An 18,965-nucleotide genomic window follows, 5' to 3' on the forward strand; every position below is an offset into this window, starting at 1 on the left:
AATGGAATCCTCTGGGTTTAAGCCAAAGAAAAATCTGGGAGACAAGACCAGACTTTGCAGCCTTTTTTTTTTTTTTTTTTTTACCCCTGGGAGTGGCTTTTCTTTTTTTTTCTTTTTAGTTTCTGAGGAATGACTATAATTTATTTCTACCAAATTTAAATAAGTCCTGCTGCCTTGTGTGTTTAACTAGGCGGGCAGAGGGAACTGGTTTGTTTAGGAAGCAGTGAGTGAGAAACCCTGGCCAGGTGACAGAGGAGGGCAGAAAGAATCCAGACGAATTTGTATGTAGTATATTTTACTCCCATGAAATAAAACACGTTTTTCATATTTGCTGAAAAGTAAAACAATAATATTGTACGAAATGTTATACACAGGGTAGGTTGTACATAGCAGTTTCAGAAACATCATTGCATCCACCAGAGAAACTATTCTAAAACTGATATTCACACATTATTTTATAATAATAATATGTTAGAAACATACAGTGTGGCATTTAGTATGTACATTCCTTTGCTCACAAGCGAAAAACCCTAATCGCTTCTGTATAACATGCTTTATTTTAAAGCCTAACCTTTAAAAACACTGTTGTGATAGTACTAACAACTGCTTTTTATAAAATTAATTTGACATTTCGATATATATACATCCTTTCAGTCATTTTAATGTTAACAATGCTAAACTTAAAAAATAACAAGCTTATAGTAATGTTAAAATGTCATATCCAGTCAAACATTTGTGTGTGTCCTTGCAACTGTCGGAAATACTTTTAGTGAAAGATGTCAGACATTGAGGAAATTCCTTTGAAATCAAAGGAGCTCTCTTTAATTCAGTGGTTTCCTTTTCTCTTTATATCTTCTCTTTCTCTCCCTTTCTTTAGTGCCCACGACCTTCTCGCGTAATTCCCAGTCTTTCAAGGGCAGAGTTGCCCCATCTGGCACAGTCCTAGGATCCGGGTGCTGTGGGCGAGGCTCACACCGGCCGGTCCACGGCATACTGGCAAGCACTCAGGTTGGACGCCGGGTTCTGCACGCTGGCGTAGCCGAAGCTGGAGTGCTGCTTTGCTTTCAGTCTCAGGCTGGCCAGGCTCGAGTTACACGTGTCCCTGTAAACGTACGGAGGAGTCGGCGGCGCATAAGGACAGGCGGGCGTCGGCACCGCGGAATTCAGCGATGGGCTGCTCAGGTTGTTCAAGTTATTCAGGCTATTGAGGCTGGAGCCCGGGACACCGGTCACAGCTGAGGGCACCATGCTGGACGACATGCTCATGGAGGAGATGGAATTGGGTGGGGAGAACATGCTCTGCGATGACAGGGGGTTGACGTTCATAGAGTTGAAGAAAGGGAAGCTCTTGGTGGACAGAGAGGCTGACGTGAGACCCTTGGCGGCCCAGTTGTTGTAGGAATAGCCCGGGTACATGTCGTCGTAGGGCTGCATAAGGCCGTTGAACTGCGGCCCAAAGCCATTCTTGCACAGCTCGGCCTGCTGGTTGCGCTCCCGCTTTCTCCATTTGGCCCGGCGATTCTTGAACCAAACCTGGGGGTGGAAGGCAAGGGAGCAAACAGATGCCACAGATCGGATTAGTAAAACCTTGATGCCAGAAAGCACAGAGGCCACCACCTCCGAGAGACAGACACACACACACACACACACGTACGTGTGCGCGCACACACACATCCCGGTCCCCAAAATTCTCCCCAACGGCCCACCGCGCCTGGGACCCCAGCTGCCTGAGCCCCATCCAAGCGAGGGAGGCCCAGGCTCCCTGCGCCACAAACCCCAGTCCAACACCTGGTGGCCTGTGGGTGGCTTGTTCACTAACCCCGGCCCTCCTCAGGATCCAAAAACACTTACTGTAAAATAAACGCGGGGCAGCGGGTTTTCCGCCCAACCCTTACCCGACCGCCTTGCAAACTTGCTTCCCTTCCAAAGCCACAGACACAGTGATGAGGACAAGGGGCTTTTAGGGCACCAGAGGACCGGGCTCTCTTTCACACAGCTCCTCCCTCCTGTCTCAGACCTCCCCTGCTGCCCCCCACTCCACAGAACGTGCTCTCACAACTGGCGCCAGGCCTCGACCCCCATCCTCCCTTAGCAAAATAAGGAATCAAAAAGCAAAAGACCACCTTCCCTTTCGCCTCCTAAACTCCTCGAGCTTGGCTTGTAACTCTCTGGGAACCCAGAATGGGTCGCTCTGCAGCCTCCCCCTCCCTTCACTCGGCTTGTTCTCACCCTCCGCCCACTCCAGGCCAGGCCTCCCCCCCCCCCCCCCCCCCCCCCCCGCCACCCCCGCACCCAGCGCCTTTCCCGCCGGGCCCAGACCATTTGCTTGGCTTTGGGAGCAGTCGCCTAACCCGGTCAGCCCCCACCCGCGTCCGGTGGCCCCGACGCAACCCTTCTCTCAATCCACATCGGGACCGCCCGTCGCCGCAGACTGTGGCTTTTGTGTATTGGAGCGAGGCCTGGCCCCAGATTTCAGAGCTGACACCGGTGATGTTTCACATTACACATCTCAGCCGGGCCCAGCCGCCTAATCCGTTTTTTTTTTTCCTTTTCCCTTTCATTCTCGATTTCCTTTTTATCCCCCTTCCTCTTTGCACCCGACTGCTATAAAAAAAGCACGCTTCACTCCCACTTGGCTGGACACGCAGCGGGCCTGGATGGAGGCAGCCAGAGGAAGCGAAAGCCCGGCATGGTAGGGGCAGGGAACCTGAGAGGGATTGCAGAAAAACCGAAGGGAGTGGGGTGGGGGAAGAGATCTTTTCCGAAGGATTCCAGAGAACCCACTGATTGTGTTTTTATTTTAATCACTTGCAATTTCTACCCTAGGCCATCTAAACTTTGCCCAGGCAAGAAGAGTACGTGCAAGTCCCCTTCCCTGATGCGCAGGAGAGCTAATGAAAGACTGACCTTGCACAAAACCACGCGGCCGGAGAGCCAGAGGTCTAGCTCTGAGCAGTTAAACTAAAACCATTTTCAACTTCATCCCGGCTGTTACCCACCAGCATAGCCACATATCCTACACAAATGCCACCCAGAGAGTGCCTTCGTTCTCTCTGCTTTGGGAAAGCATTGTGGTCTTTATTTTTTTGTCATTATTGTTGTATAGTGTTTTCTTCTTTCTTCTCTGCTCTAACTGGGGGCTCTATTTCTCCATCCAGAGCTTTTTTTTCTTTTTTCCTTTTTCCTTTTCTTAACAGCAAACCTCTGGATCCTGCTATTTGTGTTTCTGCTTCCAGAATCCTAACACATTTGGAGTTTTCCACTGACTGGAATAAACCAGGATGTTGCTACTGGGTAACTTAAGTTCACTTTTGCCAATCCATAAAGTACAGATTTGCTACAAAGGTAAGCCACCCCCCCCTTTAAAAAAAAAAAAAACTATTATTATTGGGAAGAAGGGTATTAGTAACAATCTCCTGAGAAAAGATAAATAAACCAAACGGAAAAGTCTTTCTTTTTTCTTTTCTTTCTAAGAGGACTAACAGGATAGTAGGTGTGTATCAAAACTGCTTCCGTAGATCACAAAACTAGGGATAGGGTGTGGGAGAGACCTGAATGGCCAAAAAACCCCAAAGACTACATAAGGAGGATGAGCCAGTAGAGAGAGAAAAGGCCAGGCTAGGCTGGGCGCGAAAGTTTCCCAAGGAGGACCAAATCTTGCATGTCTCCCGCGGCATTTCTTGTTAAAAGCGCACAGGTTGGAGCCTGTTCTCGCTTCCTGGCCTGGGAGGGATTTTATTAGCGCTCATCTGGCGACTGCAGGCCGGGAACACAATGCCCTGTGCAGGGGAATGCCACGCGGCCCGGTTCGGAAAGGCTCGGGGTGTGGCGGGGCAGTGAGCCGGTGCCGCTCCGGGCGCCCGCGCCAGGCCTACCGCCTGTCTCCTAAGGGGGAGCTGTAACCTCGCAACCGGGGTCGCCGAGAGGCCTTCTGCTTTTGCAAAGACACACCACCCGGGCCCTCCGGGAGACGCCGCCTTCCGCACTCCCTCCGCCCGGTCTACGTGGCCTGCATCTCTACAATGGCTTCTTTCCTAGCACTCCCAGGCTCCGCGAGGGGTCCTACCCGAACTCGGGCTTCCGTGAGGTTGGTCCACACGGCGATTTCCTCGCGCGTGGACATGTCCGGGTAGCGGTTCCTCTGGAAAGTGGCCTCCAGTTCCTGCAGCTGCTGGCTGGTGAAGTGAGTGCGCTGCCGCCGTTGCCGCTTCTTCTTGGACGGGTCTTCGGTGCCCACGTCCTCATTCTTTCCCTGCTGGCTCTTATCTTTCTCTGAAAACGAAACACACAAAAGGTTCCCGTCAGCACGTCCACCTGCTACCCGCGAACTCCAGCTGGACCCGGCGGCGGAGGCCGGGGATGCGATGGGCTGCCAGGCAGGGGAGGAGTGTGTGAGCGGCCTCTCCGGGCCGCGGGGAGCGCTGCGACTGTAGGGTGTGCAGATGCGAGTGTGGGTGTGAGCGCCCCATCTCCTCCCCTCCCCCAGAGCCGCACGTTTTATTTACATGTTTATCTCAGGGCAAAGGCACATTCATTTTTATAGCCTCTGCTTTCAAGTATATTTACACGCCTATGCGCAGACACACCAAATCTCCTCGGACACCCGCACGCGCGCCTTTTACAGAGCCCCCTCAGATCTCGATGCGATTTCGGAAGGCTAGTAAAGGTAGATTTTGGGATTCGGTCACCCACCCACCCAAGTTCTTCTGCCCTTTAGAAATACCGCTTCTTCTGCGGCGTAGTTTCGGTAATACTTTTCTAACAGGAGCAGCTTCTCGGGAGCTAAAAGCCGAGAGAACAGGGACCGGGTTGGGGGGCTGGGGTCTGGCCTCTGAACGTCTTCGAACGGAGATGCTGGGATTTTTGTGACCCAGGAAACCTCGGCAGGCCAGGATAGGAACAGGGAAGAGTAGGAGAATGGCTCGCGGCGTTCGCGGCACCTCAGGCGGTCGAGGTTGGGAGAAAGGAACACGGGGCCAAAAAGAATCCTGGCTCCGGAAGTTCTGCGGGAAGCAAACTAAACGACCACTCCCACCACGCCTCCCCCAGGAGGGGCCGACTTCCTTGCGGGCGAGAAAGGCCGAGCCGCAAGGGGCGGCTAGACCCGGGTACCTGCGGGGCCGCGCGGCGCCTTACCTGCGGCCTCGGGGCTGGAGGTGTCAGAGATGGTGTGCACCTCCAGCCTGTGCTTGGAAGAGTCCAGGGAGCGGGTCTGACCGGGAGCCAGGACTGAAGCCATGGCCAGTGGCTGGGGATGGTGACAGGAGGAAGACGAGGAGGTGGCCAACAGCTTGGTCCCTACTGCTCGGTGCTCCAAGTGCAGCGGGCCTTTCATGCAGTTCATGGACGAAGGAGCGCGCCGCCCTACAAGTCCTGGGCTACCGCCCGGCCGAAACCCCGTGGCCGCCGCCGCCTGCTCGGCTTTGCGCTATAGGCGCGGAGTTTCCCCGCTGCGGCCGCCGCGGGCAAAGCCAGGGAGCACAACCCCTGCTGAGTCTTTGAACCGAGCCGTCCCTGTCCCCGTCTCCTTAGGAAGGTTCTAGCGAAAGGGTCCGGCGGCGGCAAGTCAGCGGGCAAACGGAGACATGGGGATGTGGGTAGGAGGGCACAGCTCGGAGCGTCTTTGGGCAGCAGGCTTCCAAGCTCCAAAGCGAAACCAGAGTGGGCAAAGACCCCTTTCTTCCCTCCCTCCCTCCCCCAAGTACCCCTCCAATAAGGAAAGCTAACGGCGTTCGCGATCTGCCCGCCCCTCGCGCGGCAGCCCTGACAGCGAAGTGTCAAGAGTGACAGGGACAGGTAGCTGATATTAGATCCCCCGCAGCGACGGCTGCGGCAGCGGCAGCGGCGCGGGCCTCTGGGCGCACCCTCCGCGGCGCGCACACGCACACCCCCTCGGGCCGTCGAGCCCGAGCACGGACTCGCAGCAGCTCAACTCCCGGCACCTGGGCGAGCGACGGACCAGCTCTGCGGCTCCGAGCTTCCCTGTTGGCCTAACATCTTAAAACCAGAGGCGGGCTTCCTGGTGCCCAGACGTCACTTTGCAGCGGCCCTCCCAACCTTCCCCGCCTCCGCCTCCTCCCAGACCCTTCGCCCAGCGGGAGTGACGTGGCTCCGCACCAATCAGGAGACCCCGAGCCGCGGCGGAGGGACAGCTCTGTCTGCACCTATCAGCTGTGTGGGGCCGGGCTAATAGCTCACTGTGCCCACAAAGTCTACACCCGCCGGCTCCCGGGAATTCTGCTCTGCCCCGGCCGAAGACCGTCCGGCTTTTAGTTCAGGCGGGGAGGTAGAGAGGTGAGGCCGGGAGCAAAAGGCTCGGAAGAAAGGAGCGGAAAGGTCGAGGGCTGAAAGGTACAAGGATCAACAAGCCTTCCCACCCCTTCCTTTTGTATCTCACTACATCCAATTCCAATTGAGAGATGTTTTTCTCTTCCTGGATGGAAAGGAGACATGCTACTTAAAACCAGAAAATTTAAAAAACAGCAACAAATCACCTCTCCGAGCTTAAATTTTCCAAACAGCCTGTCAAGTGAATGCTGCGCTAATCTGAAGAAGCTTTACTTTAATTGCAAAGAAGACAAAGCCCTGAGAAGGCAGGCTAATAAATTAGAAATCGAGAAGCAAATGGACCCGTCAAAAGAAAATTACCTTGACTTTAAACGAACAACTGTTTGGTGGTTCACTCTGGATTTATACAAGAATAAAAAGTTGCCTCAGATCACGTTCTCTGTAATGCTTATTAGTCCCCAGACAGAAAATACACTATAGAATAGAAACCCTAACCCAGCATTTTCAAAATGCTGAAAGCTTATCCATTCTACTTAGCGTTGATTAAGACACATATCCTAGATCTTTCAAATTCCTTGTACACTGTATTAAGCTTGTCCTAGCCCTAGAGAGAGCCCGCTTTAAATTCGACTCTCTTGTTTACTTTATTATCAATCAGATTCAAATCCATAAAGCCCGCAGAATCAACAACCTTGAGCTAATTATATATAAAATATGCTTTAATGAATTTCCATACAATTAAGAATGTTGCCAAATAACCAATTTCAAGGATAATTTTTAAGTCATTTTCTTTTCCTAGGGAGCTCAAGGCTGTTGAATCTTTAAAGTCCAAGCAGGCAGAGGCGGTAGGGTGGGGGCGAAGGGTAAAAACCTAGCAGAACACTCAGCTAGGAAAAGCAAAGCCTTACTCAATTATTTTTTTAAAAAGAAAAAAGCCATCTTTGGGGACATCCAACTCTTTACAACACTATTTCCAAAAATCTTTAATTTCCAAAGAAATACAAACATATCATTCAAAATAATTTTTGGAAAGTCCTTTTGTCCTCTTCTTAGGTCATCAGGAGAGCACAAACTAATCTCCTTTGGGTTTCTGCATTGGTGATTGCTTTATTGTGGAGTTAGTGTTATCATCCCTGAATGTGTATTTGTTTGACATTACAGTCAATGATTTGTAACACCAGTAGGAGGTATCTCCAGAAAACTCCCTCCTTGTCCTTGTTCACAAGATTGGGAAACCGTATGCAGTCTGGGGCAGAGTGGATGAAGCAGACTACAAATACGTTTGTAACCTATGTGTCTCTCCTTTGCCTGGCTCTCCCTGCCAAACCCTATCTGCAACTCCTCCCCCATTTTAAACATGCTTGAGAGCCATCCAAAGAACCAAATGAGAATTGTTCCTCAGTCTCTCCCCAGAAGTATCATCCTACTTTAAGAAAAATATAGCTGCAAGGAGGAATTTTCTTTATAGTGAGGTTTAAAATCAGCATTTCTGGTTTTCACCTTTTATTCCAGTTCACCCCATTTCAAGCATACACACACCTGCTCAGTGCAGAACACATCCCCATGTGACAGGTCTGCATTAGCTAAGGCTCATACATCCAGCTATATTAGGTCCTGCAATCTTATCACTAAGTTATACATATTACACCAGCAGCCTGTTGGTAAAGAAGGTTAAATTAATTTACATTCTGCTCATTACCTGGTGCTTAAATGACGCATTTTATCCCTGAGATTTGGCGGAGAATCTCCTCAGACCCCACAGCGTTTCACCGAAGACAATGCTCTTACATTTGTAGTGGTTTTTAATCTGATAAGACTCTAATTTGCTTAAGTCTTTTAAATAAGGATTTTAAATGTTTCTAGCCGTTTTCTTATTGAATTTCCTCTAATTCCCCCAAGATCATAAAGTATATGTGTAAAGTAAATATTTCCTCCCATTGCACTGCCAGCCGATGACCTATAACTAAATCAATATGAATACAGCTCTTTTCTGCCCAATGTGTTTACTAATCATATTCCAGTTTCTTCTTTTTAAACCTCAGCATAGCTGCGATCCCCAAAATACCAAACCCATAAAGCTTCATTTCATGAAGAAACTCCATCACATGAAAGAACAAAAAACTCCCTACCATAGTGAACACAATTTCTTTCTTAGTATTAGTTTCTTTGAGAGTCAAACCCCGGAGCTGCAATTTTTGGTGGAGGCTCTGGGTGTTTCTTAAAACTCCTTACTCAGGAGAGCTGAGAAGCTCCACAGAACCATATAGATATCGAAGCCCATCTCTCATTAAACCCACAGAATTTTGATTTAAACTCCATGGCTCTGCTGACTGACAGAACTCACATCATGGCAAATACACATATGAAAGACCTAGTCTCCAAATCAGCTTCCAAAGTGGTTGAAACACCCAAGAGCAAGTGACAGCTCCTCATAGTGCCAAATTGTGGGAGATATTGGAAGTACTGGTGATCTCCAGGCAGCCTAAAATCCTAAAAAGATAAAGAATCTTATATTGTATCTACCCATTGCAAAGTCAAGTGGAAAATAAAGACAATCATCTGGAGATCTCTAGTTAAAGTAAGAACATAACCATATCTAACAATCAGTCATTCATCTATCTAGATAAGCACATACATAATATATAATGCCTCCCCCAACCATCAGCTGAGCCAGTAAGGCATTTCTTTGCATCTTTCCAGAGTTGATCTCCTAATCACTTCACACATGGTGAGCTTGGCCGACCCCCTTCTCAGGCCCACAGAATTCACTCCATGGATGGTACGAGTACACCAACATGAAAGGTCTAGATGGTGAAAAGCGAGTAGTGGGAAACCAAGAAACACTTTTCAACGGAAACAGTGGTGGTGATGGTGGTGGGCAACTTCGGAGACTTAATCTACAAAAAAACTTGTGGGTGCACAGATACTGGTAGTATCGATAAGGAAGGGGTTGAAAGTAATCCTATGTATTTTGCAGGTTGAGCACTACCCTTGTGTTCCCCCCAACACACACTCTTCTTTGACTGGTTCTAGAAATTTCTAGAACTTCCTAACCTCCGTCACAGAAATTTCCAATCCAGGAAAGCATCAGAGTGGCCAGTTCAGGGAAACTGGAGGTGCTGTAAGGTCTCCACGTAAGGAAGCCCAGTGCGGGTTTGGGTTTTCGAGTCTGAAGACATTCAAGAATTCTCAGTTCGGTTTTCTTGCTTATTCTTTCAAAGCAACACCCTTGAGGAGGGAAATGTGTGACACGGGGTCAGGAGTGTTTTGAGCTGCTGGTATTTGCCACCGATTACCAGTCTTAAGGTCTTACTTAATTTCACACTCTGTAGAGGTAGTTGCGCAAAGCCCCTCTGGCCCTCCTGGTGAGATTGGTTGGACTGCGCGGCCAAACTCTCGGGTGCGGTGGCCCAAGTATGGGCTGATATTCAACCGAGCGATACACAACTTGTGGGAAAAAAAAAAAAAAATCTGTCCTCAAAGCTCACCTGGAAGATGGCTCAATTAGATGTCTCCCTGCGTTGTCAGATTGTAGAGGGGTGGGAGTCTTGCTCTGGTCCAGGCCAGCTCAAGGCCGTGGCCCGCCCAGACTCAGTTCAGAGCCGCGTGACAAGGCGTGATTGTGTGTGCGTGCGTGTGTGGTGTAAGGCACAGAGGTCAGATGGAGACCTTGCACCCTGCCCAAGAAGTGGCCTTTTCTCCCCTCCTTCTTCTGCTGGCTCTCTCTTTGCACACAAATAGAGCTGGAAAGGCCCCCTTCATTGTACCGCTCCCCCCCCCCCCCGCCCCGCCCCGGCTCCAGCTACGAAGCAGAAGCACCCAGAAATGAAAAACTTTACTGTGGCTGATCCCCATCCCCATCCCATTCTCTAAACGGATTAAAAAGGTGCTGGTTTGTAAAAAGGGGCCGATTATTTTCTGAATCATAAATCTGTGCATGTACTGAGCAGCACCCACATTCTCTGGGTCCCTGCAGACGGCATTCATATTTTAGTCCCCCACACTCAACCACTTGAGGTTTGGAGTAACTGGTTGGGGGTGCTCGGGGTGGTAGGGGAGGTACCCCCACACTGGCGCATGAAGAGAAGAGCAGGGATTAGAGGGGGCAGGACGGGTTGGGGGAGGGGATGCCTCTGAAACCATGAAACCCACGTGCTATATGCCTTTTTACATTAGTTTGTTAACACTGCAGGTTTATTAGGCCATCATTTAATCTCAGAAAACAACTAGCTGAGGAAAAGTCAAATAAAGAGAATGGGATAAATTTGTGTCAGCCATGGGGGAGAGATGGGGATAGATGGGGGGCAGAGAGAGAGAGAGAGAAAAGAGAATGAGATAGACATTAATATCCAGGTCCAGAGAGGAGAAATAACAAGGGACTGACTAAAGTCACTTTTAAAAAAATTGGATTAAAACGCGCCTCTTTTTCTCTTTTCTGTATTTCTCCCCTCTAGCTCTTGTCCCTCTCCCTTTTCTATTTCTCTTGCTCTCCCTTCTTTCTGTCTTCCCTCTCCCAGACATGCTGGTAGCTAACATTCAGCATTAGTTGTCATGGTGACCATAAATCACATAAATCCAAAAATACCCACCTATAATCTGAGATGAAGCTTTTATTTCCCTAGCGAAATAATATTTTAAAAGCTGTCAGCTGACAAAAAAAAAAAAAAAAGGAACCCACCTCATCGTAGTAACCCAAGTAATATATTACTTCTAAAGGTTTAAATTAAAATGTCAGCCTGTTAAAAACATGCTGGGAGAATTTGGGGCACTCTTCATGTCAGAGCCTTACAATGGAGTTGACTCCACCACTCCTGATCACTCTTTAACACATATACACAATTTTGCTGCTTATTCTCCTATTAATTTCTTTCCTTCCCTCCCACCTATCTTAGTCTGTCCAGACTCTGCCTTCGGTGGTAAAAGAAAGGAGTCTCCACCTGGATCAGAGATGGGTTCAATCCTCTGTCTGAGCCTTTTGAGGACCTTGTGTGTTGGTCCTCTCTTATCAATCACTTCCCCAAACGAAAGATGGGGTTTGGGGGAAAGAAAAGGTTCTCCTCAGGATCCAAAGGGGGGTGACTCCCTAGAGGAACTGAGAAGAAAGAAATGCAGAGAGGACTGGGGGTAGGGGGGCAGAGTAGTCAACTGACCTGGGTGACCAGTTTCTGTGGTTAAGTCTAGCCTAGGAAAGGTACCTGTATTCTCTCACTCCTGCTTTTTTTCTCCTGAGAGGAAACTTTCCTATTTGGAGACCCTGGTGGGGGAGGGGGGTGACGGCCACAGTTGGGCCTTTTGTCTTCTACCTTGGGCTTGTTGTCTTTTGCCTATCTTTGGATTACAGGGTATTCGCCTAGATGAAGAGCCATTAATTACCCATTCAGTCAATATTAGAAAGACGACAAAGCTTTTTACATAGGATTAAGAAGACATCAGATTGTTCCATTAGTATATTCCTGCTCACGAATAAGCTTTCGTTATACATTTCCCTTTCCCTCCCGAGTCGTTCTAACAACTGCTGCATATATTAACAGCGGGCGGTGCGGAATAACAGCCCAACCAGCTTTACGAAAAACTTTGAGCGCGCTTGGTGTCCGTAGCAAGGAACACGACGACCGGTAAAGACTACCTCTGCGGGCGGAGATCCGCAGGGACTGACTACCTATTGCACAACTGGTACAATTTCCCCCGACGGGGGAAAAAAAACCCACAAAACGCAGAGGCACCTTCTGCCAATAAGCTACAGAGTTGGCGCGGGGTGGGGTGGGGTGGGGTGGGGTGGAGCGGTAGCAAAGGAAAAATGGAAATCTCCTCTCCTTAAGCCTGTTCCCCACTCTGCTTGCTTCTGCCTCAGACTTCACGCCCCTTCTGCTTGCCCCCTGTCCCTTGCCCCGGGCCTCATCACTAAGAGCCTTATACCCTCTAAACATCCCCCTTCTTTCAGACAACGACTCAGGCCCCAAGCACTGCTGCACGTACCACCATTTCGCGTTTCGCTAGAGACGGTCTGGACTGCTCTCGCTGGTACCCTTATTAGCATGAAAGCGGCTTCACGACGGCGAAAGGAAACCGGCTTATTTGCTTTCAGGGGGTACATTAGGAATCCACGTAGTATGTGCTCGGCAAACATTTGCTGATTGAATGAATGAAGGCTTTGCCGCCGCCCAGGCGGCGGGGGTTACCCCGGGTCCTCTGAAGAAGACTGGGATCTAGCTGCTTGCTGAGAGTGTGTGTGTCGCGGCTGGGGGCTCCACAAGGGGCCTTGGAGTCTCCCTCCCAAGGGAAGGCAGTCCGAACATCCCAGAGACTTGGGTGAGACTCTTGCTGCTCATCCACTGAGCCAAAGCTATTTAAAAATTAATGGCGTCTCCGAGAAAGGCCCGGCGAAGGTACCCGCCCAAGTATGGTCCCGGAAGCTGGGCACCGGGACCATGGGGTGGCAGCTCTGTCCGATTTCAGCCCGCAAACCAGAGCCACCGCCCCGAAACTTTAAGGGTTACTGACAGGGGAGGATCACTCCCTCCCGCTCCTGAAAGTCAGGAGCACTGTTTGATTTCAGCAAAGAGGCTTCTTTTGGGACACCCAAAGCAAGGAAGTCAAGGATCTCTGTTCTAGGGGGACGTTCTCAGCAGACCCCTGTCCCTTCTTTCTGGGGGTACAGTTTAACTTGCCAACTCTTCCTCCCTCCACTTGGATGCCTAGCCATTCCTCCTTCAACCCTCTCTCAAACCTGCAGCCGACCTCATGCCCCCTCCAGTTCCAGGGTTCCAGCCAAACCGTGGGTCAGCCCAATGGCTATCAAGGGGACAGGGTTCTCTTGGGAAGGAACGCAGAGTTGGAGCCTTCCAGAGGTTAACCTTGTCTACTTAGAGACCGTTTTCAGTCTTCAATGAGAGCACACTGTTTTTGGGGGGTTGAGAGGGTTGCGCCAAAATAAAGCATCATGATTCCTTTTGAAAACACGTCATTGTAAACATTTTTTTCTTTTTGAAAGCAAAAAAAAAAAGTTATAAAAAATAAAGGAGAAAAATCTTTCTTTTAAAAGTAGGCTGTGGCCAGGAGTTTGCCTATCACATGAGTTAAATTAACTTATATTCAGTAGAGGGGACTCTGGCAAACTTCCTTCTGAGGCACTGTAGTTTTGCCTACACGTGTGACATTTTTTTCCTACCACATCCCTAAAAGCCAATAAAAATCAAGATTTTCGGCATTTCTCCCTATCACATGCCTCTTCTTAATTAATGGCGTTAAACATGTTTAGGCAGCAATTTTCCTCTCCGGTCCAAAAGGTAGATTGTTGCCAGTGTAGAGCCTTTCACATGCACTAAAATAATCCTGTCCTGAAAGTAATGGTTAAGAAAACAATCATCCGTTTATTTCTAGTTCTTTATTTATTTTCTAATGATCAAAAATGGATGCTCAGTGGCCCAAGTGGGGACTGTGACTGCAGCAGAAAGGACCCACTCTCTGCCGCTTCTTGCCCACCTAGGAGGCCCCCAACCCATCTCCAGCCTCCCCTCCAAAGGGCCCTGCCTCCCTAGCTCAGATGGAGACCACCTGTCTTCAGAAACCATTCCTGAGGTCTGGGAGTCCTGGGTTGGGGCCGGGATAGAAGACACTCTGTAGCACTCCTGCTCCCAGCGCAGCGGGAAACCTCAGCTTCAGCTCCGCGGCTGCCAACCCACCCCGGGGTGAAGCAAGATTGGGGAGCTCCCCCAAGTCTCGCCAGGGCCAGGGCTGAACCAGCACAAAATATTTCCCCGGGAGTCATCGCTGTTCTTGATTTTTAACCCTATCCTAAACATACTCCGGTCTAATAATTTATTTTTACGACCGATTATCAAACAGAGGAAGAATTTAACACAACCTTAATGACAGAAATCACCCGACGTTATCTCTGCATGGCCTCATTTAACCCCATGGGGTTAATCCCGGACAAGTGAGCGTTTAACTGGCCCAGCAGGAGGACTCGCGATATTGTGGTGTCGAGACTGCTCTGCTCCAGACCACTTTAGAAGTTTTATTTAGACAAATGATAATTTTCTCAGATTTACTGGGAAGCCCGAATGCAGGGCCTTTGTTTTCTTCTTAGTAATATGGTTTGTTTACTTGGCGGGGGTCCCAATTCGCCCCCCTCCGGCCCACATTACATTTGTATCCTTACACTTTAATCCGGAAAGAGGGGGTTAGGGGCTGAGAGCGGTGGGGGGCTTTATCTCCTCACACTATCAAAGGTCAACAACTTCCTAAGGCTAGGCACTTATTATTATAGTAACCTGGAAAACCCGGAGAATAGAAGAACGGTTAAGTTTGAGTTTCGCATGTATTCTAAGGGGAACATTGTCCCCTCATCCCTAGACACACACAGGCGCACACACACAATTAAAGGGTAAGTTTCAGTTCAGCAAAAGCCTGTGAAGTGGGTTGGAGGCGTTTTAACTTTTACACAAGCCTGCAGACTTTGAGCAGCAGTGTCCCTTGACTCGTCCACAATGAAACCAGCTAATTAAGCAACGACACGACCAAGACCCGAGGCCTTGCAACCTGCACAACAGGTAGGTTCGCGTCGCCAGGGGCACACACTTCAGTACACCCCTGGCTGCTGCGCACGGTCGCTGCCCTGAGGTTCCGCGGGGCTCCAGTGAGCTCTTTTACCTCCCGGCCAGGCGAATCTTTGCCAACACAAGCCTCCCGTGGTAAACCCCGCACCCACCAGCCTTGGGCGGGGCACCGCTGAGAGCTGCAGGGGCGGGGTGGACCCCTTGGTGGTGCTGCACGCAGTGGGACATGGCGGGCAACAGAGGTCGCTGTTGGACTACTTTTCCGCGCCAGCCAGAGGCACAGAGATAGGTTGGGGTATGGGTAGAAGATAGGCCACAGGGAGAGAGCGAGAAAGAGCAAGAGGGAGAGGTGTTGGGTCTCAGGAGTGCAGTATAATTTGGGGAAAGGAATTAACGTCCCTGGGACGGCTGCTTCCCGTCCCACCCAGAGGCCAAGTGTCTCAGTCACGGAGCAGGCACGCCGACTCTGGCGGCCTCGCCGGCGTGCGCCTTAACCCAAAGCCCAGAGAGGCCCGGAGGCGGGTGCCCTGCGCGCGGCCTGCGCTTCGCTCCCGGCCTTACCAGTGGCGCCGGGATGCTGCCGCGGGAAGAGCTTGCTGCTGGCCGCCTCTTTCCGGCTCTCGGGAGAGTCTGTGAACTCGACCTTTTTGATTTCGGAGTCTTTGGAGAAGAGGCATTCAACGGCCGCCGGCTGCACGCCTGGGCCACGCGCGCCCGCCCCACAAGCGGGTAGAGAGACGCCCGGGACCGCCGCGGAAAGAAGCGGGGGTGTTGGGGAGGCGGGGGAGGAGCAGGACGAAGAAGAGAAAAAGGGACAAAGAGCAAAGACCCAGTTAGAGGAAAGGACGGAGGGCACTCCCGTCTCCCGGACCCTCTGGCAACCCGGCGCAGGGCGGCGTACTCTTCTCCGCGCCTCCCTGGCTGCCAGCGGCTCTCTCCGGGAGGAGTAGGCCCCGGGCGTCGGGCTGCGGCGAGCGGCTCCCTCCCTATCCACGGCCGCCCCCACCCCCGAGCCCCTGGGGGAGGCCACCGGCGTCCTGGTTCTGCGTCCCTTTCGGTCCCGGCCGGCCCCTCCTGGAAGAGCCCCTCGCCGCTGCCTCGCCAGGGGGCCGGTGCCCTCTTGCCGCCCTCCCGCGGTGCGGTCTCCCCGTCGGGTGACCCGGGCGGGAGAAGCGACCCTTACCTAATTGCACACACGCCGACACCAGTTTGCGGCAGTTGGTCTCCATTCCCCGTTATCTGCAAAAGAAAAGAGAAAGAGGGCTGTGAGAATCGGCGGTCCCCGAGAGTGCGGGGCTCAGAGGAGGCTACCGTTGGGGCGGACGGACTACTTCAGATTCGCTGTTAAGCGCCCACTCTGTGCTGGGTTTCCGGCGTGTTTCTCTGACTTGACAGCCTCTGGCCGCCCAGCCTCAGCCCCGCCCTAGCCCCTGGTCCTGGACTTCTGAATGGACCTGAGGGGATCTCTCCCTGCGGAGTTGCTGTGAATGGGCCCAGGCGCTCTGGACGGATAAATCCATCGTGTTCTGGGGGACTTAGGCTGTGGAGCTACTCACAAGATGTTTGTGTCAGGGCTGAAGAGCCCGTCTGAACACGGGGCCAAACTTAGCAGATACAAAATTTTGGGGTGAGTGAAGAGGACCTGTCTCTTGAGGAAGTTGTGTGGAAGGCCCCCATTTAAGCACAGTGCTTTCCGTGAGTAGGAGCTCAGTGAACCTTTGTAGAAAATCAGAGTCAACTCGTAACTGTCCTATACAGTAGTTGTCCTCGATTTTCTGTAATTCTGGAATGAACGGGACTCTAAGGTTCTTGGCCTAGGGTGCTCCAGGAGCGAGCTGGCTTCGGGCCTCTCATCCATCAGGAGCCACTTTTCCATATTTAGCCACACTTTCCCCTGGAGATACTCACCCGGCCATTTATTTACCCTAAAGTAAGATTTAAGATCGCAGAGGAGCGAAACGGGGTGGACTGAGTGAGACGGAGGGGAACGGGGCAAACGTCCGGAGGGTTTTCTTCCCACCAAGGACTCATAGAAATAACTCGTAGAGAACGGCTCCCCCGATTGTCCCTGGCAAACCAAGTCTTTTTCAAATTTCCAACCACAGCGCAGCGAGCCAAGCGTTTAACGCGCGCCCCCTTTTCCGCCACAGGCAAACCGGGGGAGGTGGGTGGCGAGAGACGCTGTCGGGGTGGGTAGAAGAGCCGCGGCTGCTTTAAAGACAGAAGAAAAGAAAGAAGGTCTCGGGCTCCCCAGGCCCTTCGGATCTCCGCGCCTGCCTCTCTTCACGCTAACCAGGGTACGCCGGCGGCGGGAGGGCCCACTTCGCTCCGGCCCAGGGCTAAGGGTAGGAGCGGGCGTTGCCCCTTTGGCCCAAGAACAGAGGCGGGGCAGGGAGCTGCGGGTCTGGCTCGACTCTGGGTCGTATTTCCCGGCTCCTCGGCCTCTCCTGGAACTAGTCGGGCCTCGGGGGCCTCTGGCCAAGGTCGCTGCTTAGAGGAGGGGCTGCCCAGCGCGGCGGCGTGGGGATCCAGGGGTTCCCCCCACCCGTTAGCTGGGACGTGGGCGGGGGCTCTGCAGATCCTTGCAGGCCCGGGGGCCCAGAAGTAGCAGTTTGGCGGCTCCAGATTTAGTGATTCTGCAGTAAAATCACAGGATTAGTCCCTGATTGAGATGTCTGTTCGTGAGATATTACAAAATTCATTATCACAGCTTTCTACTAACTCGATATGAAGTAACACAGATGGGATTTTATTAGTCCAGACTTCAAATGTTTACTTATGATAATTTCAGGGGAAATTTGCATGTCATCATCAATTCGATAATCTTTTTTTTTTTTTTTTTTTTTAACATCTGAAGGGGCTGCATTATTAGCGGGTAGCCGAAGCATTGCAGATGGTAACTGCAAATCGTTTTTATTTTTTTAAGGAATGAAATATACAAAAGAAAAAGATGGGGTCGCTCAGTGTAAAGTCAGTCAATTATTACACATTCTCCCCCCACTCCCAAGCTTCAGTGCTGAAGACCAAACAAAGCAATACAAAACAAATCTTCAAGAACTCTGTTCTAAGGAATGAAAAGAAGGTCAAGGCGTGTTTCTTAGCTCACTCCTAAGTGTCCTTGTGACTTGGGGATTTATTTTGCAGTCAAAATGAGACCTGAGACCTGCATTATTTATTTATTTTTTTTTTACTTCATATAATTACCAGGCCTACTAGATGAATTGAATCTAAGTAACTAGGGAAGATAATTTTTTAAAAATAACCTCCGATTCCTGCCTGCTGATCCTTAAACTTGCCCTGTCAAGGAAGACAAGTCTTAATGGACAAATTTGGCTGTAGGATTTAGGGACTAGCTTCCACCGCTAATCTCACAAATTAAGATGCACAACTTTTTTTGATGGGAAGTTGTTCTCACCCCCAAAAGTTCCTGTCCTGGTTTGAATGTATATGCCAGGCAATCTTGTTCTGGCCAACTTGCGTTTTCTATTGTGAGTATGCTAAAAAGCACCATTTAGTTAATGAAGCACACTGAACCACACTGGCCAAGGCAGGCAGTAAAGCCGTAAGAAATAAAACAATTTTCTTAAAAAAAAATAATTTTTAATGATTGCGATAAGAGGAAATTGCAGGACAAAACATAGTTCTAATAATTCCAAATCCTTTCACATTTCTCCCCTTTCCATTTATTTTGTTAACCCATAACAAAATCTTTAATGGAAAGTTTAAAAATAAACAGCACAAGAACATATGTTTTAAATGAACTAAATTGGTGAGATTAGCCAGTAAATTAATTTGCAGTGGGTAATCATTTAAGGAAATTAAAATACTGCCTAACACAGTTCTGTATTTTACCAGTTTAAGCCTTCTTTTAAACCAATTAATACTGATGCTTTAGGAGCACTTGAAGACAAACATGCTCAACTTGAGGAACAAAGCACCTGAATAATTTACGTGTAGTTTTGCTGAGGTAAAGTAAAACATGCCATAAATGAAGTAGCTATTTAATTTTTAGGGAATGTTTGATTATTGAAACCTTGTATGCTTATTTTATGTCACACCAATAAAAATCCTCAATCTGTTTTACTTACGTGCTTTGTTTCCTTGACTTAACTGATATCT

At 50.1% G+C, this 18,965-nt stretch overlaps 1 protein-coding gene across 1 annotated transcript; it reads right to left on the reverse strand.

The window, feature by feature from the left end:
* Positions 1 to 278: 278 nt before the first annotated feature.
* PITX2 (paired like homeodomain 2) lies at positions 279 to 5,631 on the reverse strand. Its single transcript, XM_027599244.2, has 3 exons — positions 5,137 to 5,631; positions 4,067 to 4,272; positions 279 to 1,533 (listed from the first exon to the last, which is right to left on the reverse strand). Exons 1-3 carry the CDS (start codon positions 5,342 to 5,344, stop codon positions 970 to 972), a joined length of 978 nt encoding a protein of 325 aa, XP_027455045.1. The 5' UTR covers positions 5,345 to 5,631; the 3' UTR covers positions 279 to 969.
* Between the last annotated feature and the right edge of the window lie 13,334 nt (positions 5,632 to 18,965).

This window comes from Zalophus californianus, chromosome 2, assembly GCF_009762305.2.
Source record: "Zalophus californianus isolate mZalCal1 chromosome 2, mZalCal1.pri.v2, whole genome shotgun sequence".
Lineage (NCBI taxonomy): Eukaryota > Metazoa > Chordata > Mammalia > Carnivora > Otariidae > Zalophus > Zalophus californianus.

What these genes read in the sequence shown, in the direction of transcription:
- PITX2 (XM_027599244.2), bottom strand. Translation starts at nt 5,344, where the DNA reads ATGAACTGCATGAAAGGCCCGCTGCACTTGGAGCACCGAGCAGTAGGG. An exon ending in CTCCAGCCCCGAGGCCGCAG is followed by an intron (nt 4,273 to 5,136) that starts GTAAGGCGCCGC and finishes TTTCGTTTTCAG; the next exon opens with AGAAAGATAAGAGCCAGCAG. An exon ending in TCACGGAAGCCCGAGTTCGG is followed by an intron (nt 1,534 to 4,066) that starts GTAGGACCCCTC and finishes TTCCACCCCCAG; the next exon opens with GTTTGGTTCAAGAATCGCCG.